This window comes from Electrophorus electricus, chromosome 13, assembly GCF_013358815.1.
Source record: "Electrophorus electricus isolate fEleEle1 chromosome 13, fEleEle1.pri, whole genome shotgun sequence".
In the NCBI taxonomy this organism is placed as follows: domain Eukaryota; kingdom Metazoa; phylum Chordata; class Actinopteri; order Gymnotiformes; family Gymnotidae; genus Electrophorus; species Electrophorus electricus.
The window spans coordinates 9,583,713-9,604,152 of NC_049547.1; the positions used below are offsets into that span (position 1 = coordinate 9,583,713).

A 20,440-nucleotide genomic window follows, 5' to 3' on the forward strand; every position below is an offset into this window, starting at 1 on the left:
GCTTTGCGGCTTATTAGGTAAAATCCATATGGAACTGGTAGCACTGAGTACACATTAATAGTGCCAGTGGGGCTGGGAATGGCCTTATTTGCCAGGTAGGCTCATATGGATTTTATGGGTTAGGAAGTGATTGGCTGTGCGGAGCAGCACGATAGGTAAATCTAGGATTAACTCTGGGTTTGCTGTTGGTGCCGGGACTGCTGGCAATGCATTAACGATGTCAGTGGGACTGGGTACGGCTTTAGTCACCAGTGAAGCCAATGTAGATATAGATCTAAAAGAGGTATATGAGGTAGGTGTAAAACGGAGCAGCGAGGGGGTGGGGTTGAGATGCCAGACCTCACTGTTGAGCTTGCTGGAGGTATTGTGGGCTTAATTCAGCAAAACACGGATGAAGGGAGGTGACTACCTGGTGACCCGTCTGAATAGCTTGCAATGGTGTGGTTTCTAGAATGAATTGAGTGGACTGAGCCCTATGTGCAACTCTAATGGTTTGGCACAGGATATTTTACATCTTCTGTGTATAATTATAATAGAGTATAAAATATAAAGTAAGAAGTAAATATGTCCATATATGGGCCATTTTACTGAATGGGTGCCATTTCTGTCCCAAGGACATTATATGTATAAATATGCATGAAGATTAATTGTACAACACATTTTATTATTAAGAAAGTGACATACACATTAGTGTAATTGCACATTTAAAGGATATATTTTAAAACAATAATAAAAACTACATACAACACTAAAAAATTTGTATCTGTTAACTATCCCTGTTCTCAAACACTACACCATAAAATCTAATCATGAAAATACTTTAGAAATATATTTTTTTCATTTTTCTGTGACTCCCATCTATGCTTTCTAGATTTATTTGCAAAAAATCCATAAAATACTAGTTAAAATACACATTTTAGTCATGTCCCCAGATTATTTCCCCATATTTTCACTCAGTCTAGTTACCCTAACACATTCTCCCTTCTTAAAAAATTTGGAACATTCCAAAAGTCATATGTTCATCAGAAAATCACATCATCTGGATCTACTGAAGGCCATGGGAAGACCAAAAGCATTTATGCATTTGATGATATTGTAACTATGACTGAGAGGGTCAATCTCAACAAACTTTCTTGTTGCCAAAATTAATTCTTAGATTTTATTATTTTAAATTGCTAGAATGTGCTCACAGAATCCTTCATTTATGTTGACTTTTCTGAACATTACCTCTGAACGTACAGTGCAGAAGTCCACGCAGTCCACTTTGGAGCAACATGCCAGCAGGCAACATTGCACAGGCATGTAAGGCCAGGCGTATTCACTGACACACAAAACCACACATGAGTACACACAAAAACACACATGCATGCACGCACATACACACACACACCCAAATACGGACACACATTCCTGTGACCCAGTGTATGTTCCTGTTACTCAGTAGTGATTTTCTATGAAAGCAAACCACTATAAAAAAAAACAAAACAAAACAAAACTTTCTTCCAATTAAAAACGGTGTAAAAATGAGATAAAGCTGCCTGACATTGATGTGAGTTATTAGATTCAGTGTTGAAAAAATATAAAAATTAAATTTAATTAGGAAGAATTTAATACGCAAATGTCACCCGTTTAGCAGAATGATCAAAATATACCCAAGTCCTCTGAGCAATGTGATGAGCAGGGTGCTAACCACAGAGCAGATGAATAAGTGTAATAAATGGTGCAAATGCAGAAGAGTCAGCATGAAACAGAAACTGTGCAGCAAAATAGATTTAAATTCTTTAACACCTGTTATCTGTACATCTATTATTTGAATTACAACTGATTTTAATCTTGTTTCTTGTATCCTTTAACAATTTGTCTCATCCCAAAATGTTAACAATCCTGATGTTTTTTTTTTTTTTGGGGGGGGGGGGGGGGGGGGGGGGCGTCAGGCCTGTTGGTACCTAACTTATATTAGCTTGGTTGTGTCATGTGAAACTCACGGCACAAATGTTTATCATGTGTTAACTGAGCCGACACGTGGTGGTAATGGCGGATGAGATCTGCATAGTTCCCATGTGTTCTCTATTTAGATGTGCGCAGAACATTGTGAAACTAATTAATGCAATTAGCATGACGCTGAAGGTGTAAAGAACACAGAGCGTGGACATTATGAAATGCAGGATCATGAAGACTCACACATCTCGGGGTCAACCAGTTGAAAGTGAAACTGTCTGCTAGCGTTATACATTTAGCCAGCTGCATCCAGCCTGGAATTTGTAGCATCTCAGTTCAGGTTTTGTGCAGGCTGTGTGCCTTCTGTGTGCACGACTCTGTCTTTGTGATTTATTTAATTTATTCGCAGGCCGTGTCTTCGCCCTCGTGCTGCCAGTGAGTAGTGGCAGTTCTTTTTTGGATTTCAGGTGTGAATTCAATACATTAGTCATCTCTGTCTAATGAACTACCTTGGCAGTACTATTTCTACAGATTGGCAGGAAGCACTGCAGTGGTACTCAGTTGGGACAGCAACACATACCTTCCCAAGCAACTCTGAAAAGAGCCATCGCTGTGGTTTACTCTCTGTTAAACATCCTAAATTCTGTTTGTCAGTCTTTAGATTATCTGTGCGATACAGGGCAAATATTTTTAAATATAAAGTAAAGTGAAGCAAAATATGAATTTATTATGGGGGGAAAAAAAAAGAATGGAAGAATGGATAACAATCTATTTCAAAGTACTGTACACCACGTTTTTCCACTCCTCAAATCTAGTAAGCTTGTATGTATGGGTGAATTGTTATCCACTCACCACCTTTGTCAGTGGTAGCTGACTGTGGTTTAATTAAATGTCTGCAAATGCACTCTGTTAATGTGCTATAGTCATAGTCGTCCTCTCTACGGCTGTTGACACTTTCTGTCAGCAACAATGAAGAAAAGTGTGAAGAAAATGAAGAAAAGTTTTTATTCAAAGCCTCATTACATAACACATGCACACTACATTTGAAACACTTACTGCTGTTATTTTAAAATATTTGTTAATTTCAAATATTTTATCAAGTAGGTTTTGCAATGCAGTTGTGATCTCTTTCAGAGCTTCTGGTGAGTTTGTTGAGAATCTTGGATGAATTTCCATATTGGGTTTGACCTGTAATATTTAAATAAAATGTCAAGAAAGTGACATAATTACTTGTAATTAAGCCTCTCTTCCATCTTTCAAATAGTGAGCAACTGGATTAATATTTATAGCCCATGTCAAGATTTTTTTGTAACTCACTTGCAAATTCCAACATTAATACAGACAGTTTGGGGGTCATCAGTAGTAGAAAGCTCATCAGTCAAAACATCCATGTATTTGGTAACCATCTTCTTACACTTAGTCTTCATCAGGCGAATTTGATCACAGACTTGTAGCAGTTTATTTTTAATCACTTCCTGTGGAGAAGATTAAGCTCTGTGAGAATATTTTCTGGATGCTAGTACTTTACAGTCTATGCAACATGATGGTGAATACTCACCGCCTTTGCATTGGTGATAAGATGTTTTTTCACTTTCTTCACAACCCACTTGCAGGCCCAACAGAAGGGGTCTGCTCCAGTCTTGGGCAAGGTTTCACTTAGACCCTCGGATTCATAATACTGGTCCAAAACCTAGTGAACAATAAGAGCACAAATAAAGCTGATTTTTAATTTTTTTGCAACAAACTCTTGGAAATTAATTCAATAATGGGACCCCTGTGGTCTATGAAATCCACTGCTTTGGTAAGACTGAGTAATCATCCTAAATGGATGGATGGTTTCACTTAGACCCTCGGATTCATAATACTGGTCCAAAACCTAGTGAACAATAAGAGCACAAATAAAGCTGATTTTTAATTTTTTTGCAACAAACTCTTGGAAATTAATTCAATAATGGGACCCCTGTGGTCTATGAAATCCACTGCTTTGGTAAGACTGAGTAATCATCCTAAATGGATGGATGGAAGGACAGACAGACAGACCAGCTGACCGACTGACTGACCGAATTCAGAAGATCGTCCTCGGCAGACTCTATTTTCAGGTATTCCAGGTGCATCGCACAGGCTGGGAACAGAATGATATACTACTGAGTGCCTTCCATACAGGCAAAGCAGACTATATGACTATATGTAATGAGTATAGTCACTTATGTCTTAATGATTTAATTTACTAAACAAAAGTCTCAATCATAACAATAGAAAGAGGTGTGATGATTGTAGGTCTTACCTGAGCATGCGAATAAAACACAAATGAGGATGTTTTGGAGCATGGTGGCCAGCAGAAATTCTGAGAGGTGACTGACTTCAGTGTCTTTTGAGGGGTCTTATATACTTGCCTTAACCTTGCGGTAAACCACAACCCATAGGTGCAGAGCTATGACCATGGTAAAGTCCATATTTGGTCATATTCATGTGTAATGATGCACTGTCAGAGAAGCAAGAAGCTAAGTGCTCAATCTAACTGACCACTGTAATTTAGGGCATTACCTTTCCTTGACATCACAATTTACAGTACCTGAATGTTTTTCATATTGTTATTTTGATCTAAATGCCTATGCCTAAACTTGTTTCTGAGACAAATATAAACACGTTAAGCGTATGAAATTAGTAAAAACAGCATATACTAAAATTTAAAAAGATTTTTGGAATCCCCCCTTTCCCCCAATAAGTAGTTAATTTATTTGAGATTATAGTGCATCACACAGCAAATAACTCAAATACCCACACTGCCACAACTATTTAACATGCAGTGGGCAAAACATTTTTAATGTCAGAGAGAGAGATTACATTTACAGCATTTAGCTGATGCTTTTATCCAAAGCAATTTACAGTTATGACCGAGTACCCAATGTTTCCAGAGAAACAGGACGTTTTGGACAGAGGTTCTTCATCAGTGGTGCTTGTGCATTTCTATGAGTAGGAACCAGTTTTTATCTGAAAGTATAAAACAATGCAAATTATTATATTAATATATATTATATCACATGGTCTCTGATGTAGTAGGCCTGGTCCTAGACAATAGGTGACGCACTAGAGCGGCACTCAGCACTAGCAAACTAACGACAGCAATGGTGAGCAAGCATATTTATCGCCTCTGAAGTGAGACACCGCAGGCTTAGTGAAGGAACCGACAGAAACAAATAATATGTTGAATATTGAATTCGCATTTGATAGCATTTGTTTTTATTGTGAAAAGGTCGTTTTCAGGGGTTTTTCCCCCGTGTAACTGACATTAGCTTTAGCTAGCTAGCTTAGCTGGCTAACTAGCTAGCTGTTTTGCAAAGCTTTGTTAATTGGACATAGTGGAAATAACTCTAGTCATTACTGTACAGAGGAAGCAAATTTTAACTACTGTTTTCTGCACATTGAGGAAGATACGTTGGGGACTCAGATGGTGTTAATTTTGCTTTGTAATGGTCCTCTTTGTAGCTATACAGCACTATAGTCTGAAAAGCACTATATTGTTATTATGAGTAACTGGTTGCAGATTAAAATGTTGCTAAAACTAAAAGGTCAGCGCACAAAATCTGGAGAATAACGTATGCTGGGTTTGTTGTCCTGTTTTACTTTACCGTTGTGTTAAATAGGGTCAAAACCAGAGTGGAGGACATGGCCCCGGAGGAGGGAAAAAAGATGATAAGGTGAGTAGCTTGCTACCTGTCTTTATTTCTCAGTGTGAAACATTGCAGGTACTTTTATATCGCGGATGTTTAATTCCAAGTCTGCCTTTTATTGCCAGGATAAGAAAAAGAAGTATGAGCCACCGATTCCCACAAGAGTTGGAAAGAAGAGGAGGAAGACCAAAGGGCCAGATGCCGCTAGCAAGCTACCGCTGGGTATACTAACCTTGTATTATTAATCCCAACATTCTGCCTTTGGGTCAAATAAACCTGAACCAACCCCAGCAAGCTACCGTGGTGTAGACTAAAACTGCTAACCCCAGAAACTGTGTGACCATGATGCATACCACTTTGAATAACACACACACACTGTTTTCAGTTACACCCCACACTCAGTGCCGACTGAAGCTGCTGAAACAGGAGCGCATTAAAGACTACCTGCTGATGGAAGAGGAGTTTATCAGGAACCAGGAGCAGATGAAACCACTGGAGGAGAAACAGGAGGTATTGCGGTCCAACCACCACGGGAAGTGGAAGTCAAATGAATGTCTAGATTGTCTTCCCTGTGGATTTTGAAATCTTTTATGAACGAAGCTGTATAAGTTGCAGAGTGTCTCAGTAAGACATACTGTCCTCATAGCACCGATGTCTGTTGTTCCCTACAGGAAGAGAGGTCCAAAGTTGATGACCTGAGAGGGACACCCATGTCAGTAGGAACTCTTGAAGAGATAATTGATGACAACCACGCCATCGTGTCTACGTCAGTGGGCTCAGAGCATTACGTCAGCATTCTTTCCTTTGTGGATAAAGACCTTCTTGAACCAGGCTGTTCAGTTTTACTAAACCACAAGGTATCAGTATCTTCCATGTAGTGTTGCATTTTAACAAGGCCACTGCTTAGGCTTTGAAATGGGGAATTCACTAATTGGTTGACATGTATAAAGACTAAAAGTGGTTTCTTCTCCCTTTTTTAGTTGATGGGGTATAATTGTAGGGTGTGAACACTGACTCCTTTCAGGTGCATGCAGTAATTGGTGTGCTGATGGATGACACGGATCCACTAGTGACTGTGATGAAGGTGGAAAAAGCTCCTCAGGAGACCTATGCGGACATCGGAGGCCTGGACAACCAGATTCAGGAGATAAAGGTGCTAGACCTGTAGTGGGTGAGACGGATGTTGGCATGTCGGGGAAACCCATGCAAGCTTGGAATTCATGCAGAAATATTGTTTGCTTTTGCACATTTGCTTTTCTCATACTTTGAGATTGTAATACTGCATATTGGTTTCTTTTGCAGGAGTCTGTAGAGCTGCCTCTCACACACCCAGAGTATTATGAAGAGATGGGGATAAAACCTCCCAAGGGAGTAATTCTGTATGGCCCCCCAGGGACAGGTCAGCCAAAAGCAGGGCTCAGTCTGAAGGCCTGTGGGTATCAGAGCAGTGCTGTACTGATGCTGGGTGCTCTGGCGTTTAGGGAAGACCCTGCTGGCTAAGGCTGTGGCCAATCAGACGTCTGCCACTTTCCTGCGAGTGGTGGGCTCGGAGCTGATTCAGAAGTACCTGGGAGACGGACCTAAACTGGTCCGAGAGCTCTTCAGAGTAGCAGAGGACCATGCTCCCTCCATAGTCTTCATAGATGAGATCGATGCTATAGGAACAAAGAGGTAAGGCATGTGTGTGCATGTTCATCTCGTCCATCAGCAAGGAACTGTTTTGTTCTGTTAATTTGTGCGGTCACACGTTCGCTGTGACAGTGAAATAAAAAGACGGTAACCAGCACAGTCATTTTTGTTACTAACAATAAAAAAAAGAATAACAGCATCATTTGGATGCTGTTAGATGTTGGGTTTTTGTCCATGCCATTCTGGTGTGACTGCACGCGGCTGGCTGGGGGTTGTGTGCAGGTATGACTCGAATTCAGGTGGAGAGAGGGAGATCCAGAGGACAATGCTGGAGCTCCTTAACCAGCTGGATGGATTTGACTCCCGTGGAGACGTGAAGGTCATCATGGCCACCAACCGGATAGAGACCCTTGACCCCGCACTCATTCGCCCAGGTACGCCGGGGGGCTAAGTGCTCTGTGGCTCCCTACTCTATACAGACAAGTGGACATAACACTGTCTTGTTATTTCCTGTAATTAGGTTTGCTGTGTTTAATTCAGTCTATAAACAACATCCATTAGTGGAATGCATAATGCATGCTGAGATTGAGTGATGTATTTGATTTTGTAGGTAGAATTGATCGAAAGATTGAGTTCCCACTGCCTGATGAGAAGACCAAGCGCAGGATATTCCAGATCCACACCAGCAGGATGACTTTGTCAGATGATGTAACCCTGGATGACCTTATAATGGCTAAAGATGATCTCTCAGGCGCTGACATAAAGGTGACGCCGTGATATTTTAAACACTGAAATAAATACACAAAACCTACACCTAAATAGACACAGAGATGCACAATTATGTTAGCTGGACCAAACCAACATTTGGTTCTTTCTATATGTATTTTAATGGCTTTTAGAAGGTTTTGTGAAGCCAGTATAAAGTTTGATCCCAAACTTCTCTTTAAACTGTAAACTGGCATTCAAACATGAAATTTATTTTTGTTACATTTAAGCATGGAGCTGACAGGCTAAATGTCTTTAAATGGAAGCCACTCTTACATGTCTGAGCTATAAGTGCACCACTGATGATTCTGATCGTTATCTGAATGTCCAGTTGATAGTAGCAAGAGCGCTGCTAAATGTAGGTGCAGCCTTTGATGCGACCCTGGCTGCTTCTTTCAGGCCATTTGCACAGAGGCAGGGCTTATGGCTTTGAGGGAGAGGAGGATGAAGGTGACTAATGAGGACTTCAAGAAGTCTAAAGAGAACGTGCTCTACAAGAAACAGGAAGGTACCCCAGAAGGCCTCTATCTCTAACACAGGGATGCCATACTTAAAACATTGTCTCTTTTTACATTACACTTAATCCCGTTTCAGCTACCTGTTGTTTATTCCATCATCATGGAAATAAAAGTATTACATTTTTAAGTCGATGATGTTTTCTTTTTAAAGTGTGGGAGTTCTGTTAATAAGGACTTCAGTTGAGACGCATTCAAACTGTAAATGTGTAATGTTTTGCATTGGACCCTAAATAACATTGAGGAAAACACATCAGTGTCTAATGGGGGAGTCTGAAAGTATAGGCAGGGTTGTTCCAAGTGTATGTACTTAGACATGAATGTCAGGTAGCCTTTTAGGAGTTATTTATAAAACATTTATTCCTGTTGCAGGGGATCTTTAACACAAGTATGCATGTGTGCATACACTGAAAAAGATAGTGCTAACAGATGGTGTGTGTTAAGAACTGATACACTGCTTTTCAAAACAAAGTTTTAAAGAAGCTTCATGTTGGACATTTGACTCTTTAAAAGCCTTCAATGATTTGGTCTCCACCTCATCAAACATCAGAGACATACAGTATATCCAAGATGCCAACGTTCTAACACCATTTGTAATTTGATGGCAACTATTAAGTAAACAAACACACAAGAGCAGGGGAGGTGCTAGACTGGTCATGAGTGGATGGAAACAGTGCAGTAGGAGAGCAACACAAAGCAAAGGCAGCCTTACAGCATTCCACAGACCAGCGCTCACTTTGGTTTCAGTCTCTGAATGTAATAACGGACATATCCAGAGGACATAAAAAAAAAAAAACCCCAAAAAAAACGAGATCAGAAAAGCTGATCTGAATGCAATTATGGCTAGACACCTAAGAGTGTAACGGTATGTAGAAACATTAAGATAGTGTAACTGCATTAGAAGAGTGTGAATGTATGGTCCCTCTGGGACTTCCATCCTGGCAGAACCAGGTTTGAAAAGAGCCCAATGGCTCACCCTTGGGCCTTAGTGTTTGCACTGGATTTCCTTATTTATAAGCAAGGACAAAATCGATAGCACACTGCAGTAGGTTTGTGTTCATTTCTATAGCTCACAAACTGTTAGGTAAATATGTCTCGGTAATTGGATGAAGATAAAGGACTGATCTCAGTGTAGAGGTATGTACAAGCATATGGAAAGCATTGCCAACAATTAAAAGTTTAAAAAGTCATATTTTTAAACAGAACTGAAGAAAAAAAAAAACACAGAAGTGTGCTTAAGTGCCCTTGATAGACCTTCTGGTAGAATATCCTATTTCTTTCTCACTTACCACTAGCATATATATATATATATATATATAATTTATAACTGGAATAAAACTAGGGACATACTTTTAAAGCATGTACCAGTCATAACCTAAATTCGTTTATTCCTCACAGACCCAAATCTCTTGCAGCAATGATGAGAACAGACCATTGGTTTGCTTAACAGAACCTGGTTAGGATTTATGTGTATGTAAGTACGACAGGGATAAATAATGGTACATTATGGGTCAAAGTGTGCCAAGTTTCACTGGAAAGAGAACTCCACTTCTCATTCGTCTTCATCCTCCTCTTCCTCCTCTCCATCAGAGAGGGCTGGGCAGTTTTCCAGCTGTCGGTAGCCGTCCAGCCACTTCTCTACCATCTGTGTAACAAGTGGGTGGCTCCGCCTCCGTGAGCTCTTTTGTAATGCAACCAGAACCCCGCCTTCCGTCACACAGCAATCCAACCACTGCCTCAGCAAGCGCTCCTGCTGCTCCTCGGTCCCCATCTGATGGACACGCAAACAGCCAATCAGACTGCAAGCTTCATCCATGCAAAAATAACCCATTTTGTGAGATACCGGCTGGAAGGTAAAATCCCACTCACCTCTTGTGCAGACAGGAAGTGGATGTGTAACAGCTTCCTCTCGCTGTCCACCAAGGGCAAAAAAGTGACCGTAACGTCATCGTCCGTGTTAAGGTTAGCACCTGCACCACGGTTGTCATAACCATCATTCTCCATGGCGACCAGGGCAGAGAAGTGGCCGCGTGTGTAACCCAGGGCGATGGGGCTCTTCCAGCAAAAGCTCTGTTCCCACAGCAGGGGGAGGTACACACCTGCAGACATGACAGGGCAGGGCATAAGCCTCTTGCACATGTGGAAGCTCTTACCTGCACCACCACCCCAAGCTCAGTACCCCAAACACATCCGTGCACCACCACCCCAAGCTCAGTACCCCAAACACATCCGTGCACCACCACCCAAAGCTCAGTACCCCAAACACAACCCTGCACCACCACCCCAAGCTCAGTACCCCAAACACAGCCGAGCACCACCACCCCAAGCTCAGTACCCCAAACACATCCGTGCACCACCACCCCAAGCTCAGTACCCCAAACACATCCGTGCACCACCACCACAAGCTCAGTACCCCAAACACAACCCTGCACCACCACCCCAAGCTCAGTACCCCAAACACAGCCGAGCACCACCACCCGAAGCTCAGTACCCCAAACACATCCGTGCACCACCACCCGAAGCTCAGTACCCCAAACACATCCGTGCACCACCACCCCAAGCTCAGTACCCCAAACACAGCCGAGTACCACTACCCCAAACACAGCTGTGAAAAGGTTCATTTTAATGATTTACAACATTAATAACTATTTTATTTATAAGCGCATTTCAACATACCCAATGTAACTACAAATTGCGTTATGTTATATAATACAGTAATATAAAACAAACAAAAAAACAACAACAATAAAAGAAGCCGAAAATGACACATGAAAAGTGTATACAGTGATCTATAAAAGGTATCTGACTGCATTTCCAGGGTGGAGTACTGAGCAGCTTGAGCACGGCAGCTGAGCTCCGCCCCTGGGCCTCAGTGCTGCAGCTCACCCTGGAAGCGAGTGTAGCCCAGCGTCTCCCCGCGGAAACTCTTGTAGTACTTCACGCCATACACGATGATGGGCCTCCTCAGGATATGAGCCAGAACGAAGATGTGTGTCTGCTCCAGGCTCGCGCCAGGCTGCCGCACCGCAGTGAAGAGAAAGGACCGAGTGAAGAGAAAGAGGGAAAGCTGCAGTTCACGAATAAACATCAACACTGCTGTCCGTTAAACAAGCTGGGGTATGGACCACAAGGCAGTTGGGAGGAGGAAGCAGAGAATCACACAAACAACAGTTTCCACATGGGCAAAAAGGTACTGAGCATGAACGCAGGTTTTGCTACAGAAACTCATAAATGATGCTAAAACAGTTTCCTCTGAGTGAGGGACAGCTGAAGAATAATACTGTATTCATGTGTGTGTGTACCTGACTGGCCAGTGACAAAATAAATGCCCAGTCCTCTTGCCACTGCTCCTCTCGGAGAGAGAAGTGCAGGCCAAAGCTCTGAGAGTACCACGATTCCCACTCCTTCCAACGGGTGTAGAACCTGCCATACACAATTGCGCGTGCACACACACACGCAGTTCAAAGGTAAAGTCGGCTTGGTTGCATTTAGCCTGATTTGGAATTAACCAAGAAATCAAAAGCTGACATGTAAGAATATATATTAAGACCATCCAAAACATAACAGTACAACTTGATACATGATGGATAGTAAATATATTTTATCTAGACAAAGGAATCATCAATGCCCTAAAGACAAATTTCTGGTTGCTATTAGTCATGTATAACGACAGCACCGTCAGCCAGTCTTGCTTAACGTAGCAGTTGGGCTTTTCACTACACACTCACTCCTCCCCATGTCTGCCCTCACGTGATGTGCTAGGCATAATTTTCCAACTCTAACCAAAACCTGAGTAAATCACACCAACCTTTTGAACCTTAATAGGATCACTACTACTATTACAACTATAGCAACTGCTATTATTATTATTATTATTATTATTATTATTAATAATAATAATAATAATAATAATAATATCATTATTATATACATCTGCAATAAATTCTTGCCTTTTGATGTTTGTTTTATTCTTTACATTTTCTGATCTCTCATACCAACATGGTAAGGCTGAGAGGCCCCATTTTCAGAGCAGGACCAAGGGCCTGCATCTTCTCCAGAAGTCAAGCACACGATCTTCTCAAGCTGACCAAAGTGTTTGGGTTGACTGTAGAACCAGATTCATCAATCCAACTCCCTGTTCACCAAGTCATTTAGTTTATGTTCCCAGAGTAGCCTCCATCTGAGCCCAGTGTCTCGTGTCTGTGTTTGTGTGTGTTCTCTCACCAGTGTGAGCAGTCATGCAGGCTGTCATGCAGACTCTTCCTCAATATGGAGTCTTTGTCGTAGATGCCCCAAGTGGCCTGTAGGACGGAGTCCAACAGACAGTCTCCTGCGGTACGGTTCCACAGGGCATACAGACGGCTGTCCAATCGCGTGCCAAGTTCCAGTGACCAGTTTATGATGGGAGACTCCTCCTCCAGCTCTACAGCAAATGCATCATTTTGGTGTTGTTGAGAGGTTTGATTATATAAGGTGGCTCAGGCTACTCTCTCATCGGTTTTATGTTACACTTCTAGTTGTCTTATAGATGTAAAGCTAGAAGTATCTTTTACCTTTCTGTACATCTCGATCCAACACCTCGTCAAACAGCTTCTCTTGGACGTTAGGGGGCAGGTCTTCAATATCTATAAGCCATAATATGGAACGTGATGTAAAGGGCAAGAACAGAGTCATGCAGACTGCTCTCAGCAGGGAGAGCGAAGCTGCATTCCATTCCACAGGATTCCTGTGCAGTGCCCTTGTGTTCCCTACACAATAACCATATGATATGGGTTAAGGGAACAGCAGTTGATTAAATCCCCTTCATTCAGAATTCCCTACAACATCACTGTGATGAAGACATTATGTGGGGTTTTTTTGTTTCGTTTTGTTTTTTGGTTCTCTTGACAGCTCGGCGATTACACAGTTCTTTTGTTTGCCAGTGTGACTAACTAATTACTGAACTGTAGCTACACAATGTTGACCCTGAATTTTGCATGTAAAATTAATATTAGGTTGATGTTGGCTAAACAGCTTGGTAAAGCCAATATTTACCACAGGATAACTAACATTAGACAAATAGGTAACCTTTAAGGTAAATTCTTTTCACAGCTGATTTGACAATTTTTCTGAGCAGGTTATTTTCACATCATTGACAACAGGCTCAACTTGCCAGAAAATCTTGACATAACGCAATGATTGATGAGTAAACTTTGTGTCAAATTCCTGTGGAGTGATAAACCATTATACATTTCTCCCTGCACAGTTTTAAGTTTCCATTGAACTGAATGTTTTCACTACATAGGGTTTGGACTCCCCCTTAAAATGGCAGAATTCCTTTTGGAATTCCGGTCAACTGGAATGTGCCCGGAGGGTCCCACCTGCTGGTAGTGTGAAGGTGGTGATGTCAGTGAGGAAGTAGCAGGGAAACTCTCCCTTCCGCCTGTGCAGGCCAGACGCCACCTCACGACGGATCTGCTCTGTCAGCTCAGGACAGACCATGGCTGGAATACACTTAGCAGCCTGCTGAGACACCTGAGCAAGCAAGCATGCACGTGCACGGGCACACAAACGCACAGACAAACAAATCTAAAAGTTAGAACCGTTTGAAGAGATAACAACGAGAGTTGTTATACACTAATCACATCTATAACCTTCACAGCTAGACTAGTCCACCAGCAGATGGAGGACATGTGGGGAGCAGGTGGAGAGCGCGAGCTCCTGGGCAGCCTACCTCAGTGAGCAGCACAGACAACATGTCCTGGCGCTGGAAGCGGATGGCGAGGTGCACCAGAGTGAAGCCGGCATTGAATGCAGATGGCCGATTCAACAGGCGCACTTCGTCTGAGGTCAGCTGACGTGCGATGTCTCCACCCGAGGACTTATAGGCCTGCACTGCAGCCAGGTCACCCTCCACCACACCTATGTTCCCACAACACACACACACACACACACACACACACACACACACACACACACACACACAGTGACAGTCCTTAGCCTCACCTCACACACACATTTTATGAGCAGGTTTCTCAGTGATATTCTGATATCACATAAATAGAACTTGAATTGTTTTGCAGTGGTAGTCCAGTGTACTGTAGTGATAGTGCAGTGTACTGTAGTAAGAGATGTAGAGATATATTTAAAATTGTAAAAAATAAATAAAAAATTTTTTTTAAGTACACAGAGTTCCTAGAAAAACAACATAGATGTTTAAATGACAGATGAATGAATTAATGATAAATTAATTAAGAATTAGTCATTTCCAGTGGCAAGGCAATTAATGACATATCTATTTACTTTGCCAGTTGTTGCTATGGCAGCTATAAAATTAAGAAACTCTTAAAAATGACTGATCTGCTTTACAATCTTTAGAATCCCATGGAAAGAATGTTAAAATGTAAACATTCATATGGAGAATGCAGCACTACTAAGCTAGTTTTTGTAAAAGAAAATCAACCTGACATGTTTCAAACAACAAAGCACAGATTTTGACAAATATGAAATTGAAGCTGTAACTGAAGTACTTTTAAAGGGGCAATATCCTATATTTTTCTTTCAAAGATTGGATTTTCCCTTGATTTCCACTTGTAACATTTGCATGGATTTATGTTCCAGAAACATAATTTATTCTTAGATGACCATTTTCCAACTGAGTCATATTGTGCCTCATTCAAAAAGCACTCAAAAAGCATACAAAAGATGAAATGCACCAGAGAACTGTAATGTAAGTGGGTGGGGCTAAATTGCTGTATGCTAAATAGGCAGAGATATGTGAATGAGTCTGTTCCCACAAGATCAGTTTTCAAAACTGGCTGATTTTGCATCTTAGATTTCATATATTAGCTGCAGGTACTAGGGGAGTGAATATTGAGTTCTGAAACAATATTTACATATTACTTCAAAAATCTTCATTTCAATAAAGAAAGGGAAATTCAGTTTTCCATAATAGTCTCAACAAGCATAATACAGGGAGAGACAAAGCAGACTGTACTGTGATGCAAGACATCATCTTGCAGGACCATATTTAAAAAACAATAATAAAACATCATTCTGTGGTGATCGAGCAGAGGACGAACACTGTGAAAGTGAAGGACAAGGACAGCGTTACTCTCACCTGCGCAGGCGTTGAGGAAGAGCCAGTCCGTCCTCCTCATCCTGTTCCTAATCTGCTTCAGCTTTTTGAAGTCCTTCTCCTGCTCGTCTTCGGTGCCCTCCGCCCCGGAGGCCAGCTCGATCTGCACCTCCGCCTGCCCCGTGGAGATGGGAGGTGAGAGCTTCCTCTGCCCCACCTTGCTCCCACTGCCCCCCCCTCCCCCCGTGGTCCTGTCCTGCTCGTTGGCCACGGGCAGGGATGTGGTGCTTTCCGGCTCAGCATCCTGCTGCTCGGTCTCGGGCGTCCCGCTGGGTTTTGGATGGTCACACACCACACAGCGGAGGCTCTTGGGCCAGTTCTCATAGGTGCAGGCAGAGCACGCCCAGTGCTGTATGTGTGTGTTCAGCCGGTTGCGGTCGTTGTACTCCTCGCAGGGATCCACGGCAGGGGCGGGTCTGGAGCTGAGCTCGGAGGTCTGCGGGCTCTCGGAAGGGCCCTGCTGTCTCTGGCTGAGACACTGCGTGCAGCGGATGGCCCGCGGCCAGTTCAGATAGGTGCACATGTGGCATGACCATTTGCTGGTTGTCTCAGGTAGTTCGTCAACAATGCGCACCCGAGGCCGGGCACTCGAATCTGGGCAGATGAGCACACTGGAGCCCTCTGGGGTGGGGCATAGGTGGGAGTCCAGTCTTGAGCTGCTTTTAAAGGGCTCCTCGGTGATGATGGGGGCAGTGGGTCTTTGAGCACGACACATGGTGCATTTGATTGCAGACGGCCAGTTTTCGTAAGTGCAATACTCACAGCTCCACTTGGGCTGATGATCAGTCATCCTCACTTGAGCTGAGCTCCTAGTGCCCCCTTCCCCTCCCACCGCCTGCTCACCTAACCAACGAACACGCAGCCCGCCAGGGTGCTCTGAGAAAAACACACACACACACATAGTCCATCTTTCACAAAAAACTGACCATCTGCTGATAAACATAATGTAACATCAAAGCAAGCAAAGAGAAACAGCTTCCAATAAACAAGGGGTGGCCTAAACAAATATACACACACATACACACAAAATCTAAACAAGGTATAGAACAAACTAACCAAAATTCTAGTCTTTAAAGTCACATGACAGCAAGTAAGAAAAGAGCACCTGAGATATCCTTTGACTAGATCTGAGTTTACTAACAGAGAGTAGGGCAGCTCATACAGCTGTCACTGTTTAAAAAAAACTCAGAACCAAAAACACTTGCGAAAACACAGCAATTCTTTGCATTTACTCGAATGAAAAATGCCGTTCCATTTGTTTGCTTTAGCAAAACGGAGCACAACAGGTGTTGGGTCAAACAGAGACACTTTATATCCATATCCGAATAGAGCACTTTGAATGGCCACCGTGTATGAAACGTTCTGGGCCTATGCAAATAAATTTGCTTTGTCTTAAACGTTTCTAGCAACATTTGTTGCACAAATGTGACTTTTCACTGATGGGATACAATTATTGTTACTCACTTACAATGTTTTGCATTCCCAATACAGGAACTCACTCTATTCACCCTTCAATGTGAAACAGTAATCAAGCACAAGAGAGAGCCGATACAAGGGTGGCCCCACTGGAAACCTGACCATGACTCTGGATCATTGCTACAGCAGGCCGAACAGGTGAACAAAGGCACACAGCAGATCAGCCCAGCACACTCGACCAATGCTTGCTGTCCTCCTTTAAAACCCATTACTGTGGTGGCCTATTAACTCAGACAGGAAGATTATTTGTGATCTACTACACAAAACGAAAAGACTCAGTATACTTAATGTGAGTGGTGCTGATAAGGCCAGAACTTTAACAAACAGTTTCGCTAACAACTTATATACATACTGGTTTATGCCTTCGGTCTTACAGCCTGTGATTACTACTAACGCAGTCTGTAAACCCGAATATTGCTACGATGAAAATAACTTAGCCCAGAGTGTAAGGTCGCTAGCTAGGTTACCTGTCAAAGTCAGACAAACTGGGAGTGTGTTACAGAACACAGGACACTCGTTTTAGCACAGTTCGTAACGGCTGGGATTAAATTATAGCAGAACAACTCCTTTAGGTATGTAACTACACTTGTACCTGGAAATTCAACACTAAGGAGACGGCCAGCCCGAATGCGAGGATTCAACATTAGTACTGGTTAGCTAGCTAGCCAGCCATCACTATAAATGACAAGATATAACATTAGACTAGAAAGGTATCAAATGGAAACTGAAGTTGAGAGCAGTTAGCTTCATCGCAAATTGTGTTCGAGTTTTCGTTCTCTAATACTGAAACGAGTGATTATTCACAGGAATAAAGCTATACCATGCTTAGTCCGACCAGACTGCTTGGATTTGGGGCATAACGTGAAGAGCAGGCAGGGATCTACCGTTAACCCATGGAACCTAGTTAGCCTACGGGGAGATCAGTGAGTAAATCAATGAGCAGGCGAAATTCACAGGCCCACACACACACATTCTGGATTCGTTATCAGAGAGCACAGAGCCCTCTTGAGTTGCCTTTCTGCAGTAACACATCCCAGCACTTTCGCGCAGTGGTCCTAACGAGCCCGATCCTAGTTACCTAAGCGCGGAGAAGCCCGCACCTCTAAGCTCCAGTTTAGCGCTGGCAGCCCACTTACCTAGATCCGTACCTCTTAAACGGTCACAGTCGTCCAATCCGCAGACTCCAGTTTTCATTAAATGTTCTGGGGGCTTTATTTTTTTAGCATTTCCATTTCCAGTGTTGATTTTTCTGTGTCTAATGGCGGAAGCACGGGAACAGGGTAAACCAAAATAAACCTACTCCTGAGATACAAGAAGAAGGGATACCACATGGATCAGCGCTCAAACCTGATTGGTACATTCTTCGCTTGCCTCTTTTTAGCCAATGAGAGATCATGTCTTTCACTGACTTCGATTAAAGGTCTTCCAACTCTCCCTATATAAATAGGCTACTAGAAAACTGTGAGTCGAGTAAGCCATCTTGGCTCTTTTAACAAAGTCTTAGGAGCTTGTTGTCACATTCCTTTTGAGCCACAATGGCGTGTTTTTCATCTATTTGATTCCACAGCACCCAGAGTAAAGGGATGATGTAATGTTTTCAGAAAACATCTACCGCAGCATTATGCAGTGGTACGGTTTTACAAAACAATACATAGGTTTACCTCTTACAGTTTCATCGGCGGTTTACAGCTGTGTGTCCTTGTTTTTGTTTTTTTCGTTTTATCTAGCTTATTAGCTAAAGAATTAACGCGTATAATTGTTTTCTTGTTATTTTTTAACTATTTACTTAATGGACAATATATCGTTGTATTCTATTATTTTCACTGCTGTTGGTTCAATTTCTGAAAAAAAAAAAGTTAACGTGGAAATATTCAGAAATTCCATAGATTGAACAGAATAGACAGAATAGAATAAAGCCTAATAGAACAAAGAGTAAAATAACCCAGGTAAAATAAAAGTAATCATTGTTTACATTATATTCAATGATGCCAAACATTTAAAATGTCAAACTTATTTAAAAATACCTTTTTAATGAACAAAAACTAATTTAATCTTTTAACACAACCTGTGACGTTTCAGTCATCGGTAAGCCAAAGTCTTTGGCATTATGGTCCAGTCTTGTTTAAGTAATAACAGAACATCTATTCACCAGGTGTATTGCCAGGTTTCTGACTGATCCACCATATTGTTTTCTAATCTTAAATCTTGAAATTCCTGCTGGTGAGGCTGGAAGTTTGAGTTTGGGAGTTCCAGACTGGGAGTCTAACGCAGTGTGCTGTGGTTATAATGCTCAATAATTTGCACAGTAATACAGTATTTTCACTGGATTTAATTATGTCTCATGTTTCAGATTGGATAGTCTGTTATGTCCCTTCAGCAACATTATCCAGGAAAATGATGCATGTAAAACACATAATAATTGACAATAAGGAGTGGACCAAAAGTATGTTGTTAAAGTTTATTTTGTGGACACAGTTCTGTAAATCACACTAAATGTAATGTTAATATATAAGATGATATTGTCTTGTATTCACACAGTTCCCTTCTTGTTTGGGCAATTTTATCATTACTAGACCATTTTTGGTGACATTTATGTCAACTCAGATTTAATTTATGATTTTTAATTTTTAACAATTTTTAAAAATCAGATTGGCAGAGAGTTTTGACCCTCACAGTGTGCTACACTATTTGAATATAGCGAGTAGCTTTTTGAGTTCTTTTTCTACACAGTTGGTGATACTGCTGTTAAGGGTCAGTAACAATAACAGGCTTCTCCATAGGTTTTAAAGCCTACTGAATCTTTTGTAAGCTTGTTACGGGTTGATAACCACTGAGTCACTGTGACTCTCCCAGGCCTCCTGTTACCTGCCAAGAAAATAGTGCTGCTGCTTTCTTACTGTTCCTGCCACTGAGTGCTTACTGTCACAAAAATTGGAATTCCTCCAGATCTTCTGTCCTAATTTCTTAAACCATTGCAATAATAATCTAATTATCGATACAGATTAAATACAAAAGTTTATATGCTGCTTTACTTATAACTATAAAGCAATAACATGTCTAAACAAACCTTATCACTAGCAATGTCAGCATTATTTTGTTGGCTTCGTTGTCCTGGCAATTCTAGGACATGTTTTGATGTTCAAAAACAACACATTTATGAAATCGTTGTCCTTTTTCCATGTTGCCACACGTCTCCCTCAATGCCCAAATATCACCTCTTCATACCAACCATAACAGATGATCTAGATGTTTCCAAACAGGGATTTGAACATTTAGATCAAGTTAGAAAGGACGACAGTCTACCTGTTTTCTTGTTCTTCTCATTCCTG

At 41.8% G+C, this 20,440-nt stretch overlaps 2 protein-coding genes across 3 annotated transcripts; one reads left to right on the plus strand and one right to left on the minus strand.

Annotated features, from left to right (window-relative positions):
• Window positions 1–5,006: 5,006 nt before the first annotated feature.
• Window positions 5,007–8,648, plus strand: psmc1a (proteasome 26S subunit, ATPase 1a). The gene is made up of 11 exons (XM_027000284.2): window positions 5,007–5,066; window positions 5,583–5,636; window positions 5,735–5,831; window positions 5,995–6,119; window positions 6,281–6,466; window positions 6,634–6,762; window positions 6,912–7,008; window positions 7,091–7,280; window positions 7,521–7,672; window positions 7,849–8,003; window positions 8,403–8,648. The coding sequence occupies exons 1-11, from the start codon at window positions 5,064–5,066 to the stop codon at window positions 8,535–8,537; spliced, it is 1,323 nt and encodes a 440-aa protein (XP_026856085.1). The 5' UTR covers window positions 5,007–5,063; the 3' UTR covers window positions 8,538–8,648.
• A 203-nt stretch (window positions 8,649–8,851) lies between these two features.
• Window positions 8,852–18,444, minus strand: zranb1b (zinc finger, RAN-binding domain containing 1b). Of its 2 annotated transcripts, none has more exons than XM_027000283.2 (10): window positions 18,260–18,444; window positions 15,618–16,511; window positions 14,232–14,419; window positions 13,879–14,032; window positions 13,072–13,143; window positions 12,743–12,941; window positions 11,821–11,941; window positions 11,405–11,534; window positions 10,388–10,617; window positions 8,852–10,289 (listed from the first exon to the last, which is right to left on the minus strand). In XM_027000283.2, exons 1-10 carry the CDS (start codon window positions 18,303–18,305, stop codon window positions 10,071–10,073), a joined length of 2,253 nt encoding a protein of 750 aa, XP_026856084.2. In that variant the 5' UTR covers window positions 18,306–18,444; the 3' UTR covers window positions 8,852–10,070. The 2 variants fall into 2 exon arrangements, with proteins under 2 accessions (XP_026856084.2, XP_026856083.2); XM_027000282.2 differs by having other exon boundaries at window positions 18,248–18,444.
• Between the last annotated feature and the right edge of the window lie 1,996 nt (window positions 18,445–20,440).